The sequence below is a fragment of the Fonticula alba genome (assembly GCF_000388065.1).
Source record: "Fonticula alba strain ATCC 38817 unplaced genomic scaffold supercont2.1, whole genome shotgun sequence".
Taxonomy (NCBI): Eukaryota; order Rotosphaerida; family Fonticulaceae; genus Fonticula; species Fonticula alba.
Genome location: NW_009242971.1, coordinates 1370783 through 1371322, shown reverse-complemented (window position 1 = coordinate 1371322; position 540 = coordinate 1370783). Strand labels below are relative to the sequence as shown.

Genomic DNA, 540 nt, shown 5'->3' with positions numbered 1-540 from the left:
CCTCGTCCCGCTTTCGCCACCGCCAAAGGAACGCACCCATGCCGAAGGCCACCGTGGCACAGATGACCTGGGTTTGATTCTGAGTCCACTGGCCTTGGGCAAACCGGCGCTGTTCCGCCGTCAGCCCACCATGATACGGCAGCGCCGAGATCCCATGATTGTTGGTCAGATCCGCGGCCAGCTTCTCGGTTTCCTTCTGCGTTGCGCAGTAGACAATGCTGGCCGGCCGGCTGGCGGCATCTGGGCTCATTTGCAGGGTCGCGGCGATGGCCTCCGACAGCGCCCTGGGCTTTGTCACCACCTGGTATTCAATGTCTGGCCGATTGAAGGAGGCCGAGATGACGGTGGGGTCCTGGAGGTCCAAAAGGGTGGTGATATCCTCTGTGCAAAGGAAGGTCAGAACATGCGAACACGCGCGTGCCTGGGCTCCGGACACAGCCGGAGGAGGGGGCTGGTATACGAGAGGGGGGGGGGGGGCGGGGGGGGGGCGCGCCACAAGTGCGGGGCCAGAGGCGGACATGTGAGCATGTGCGTATGTGC

General features: G+C 64.1%; 1 protein-coding gene across 1 annotated transcript in view; it reads right to left on the bottom strand.

Annotated features, from left to right (window-relative positions):
- H696_00304 (hypothetical protein) overlaps positions 1–520 on the bottom strand; it is a gene marked incomplete at both ends in the record, with an annotated part of 1808 nt that extends 1288 nt beyond the window's left edge. Inside the window, 2 exons of the mRNA XM_009494152.1 lie at positions 33–451; positions 497–520. Of these exons, the coding sequence (XP_009492427.1) occupies positions 33–451; positions 497–520 (443 nt within the window). The remainder of the gene's footprint in view (positions 1–32; positions 452–496) is intronic.
- Between the last annotated feature and the right edge of the window lie 20 nt (positions 521–540).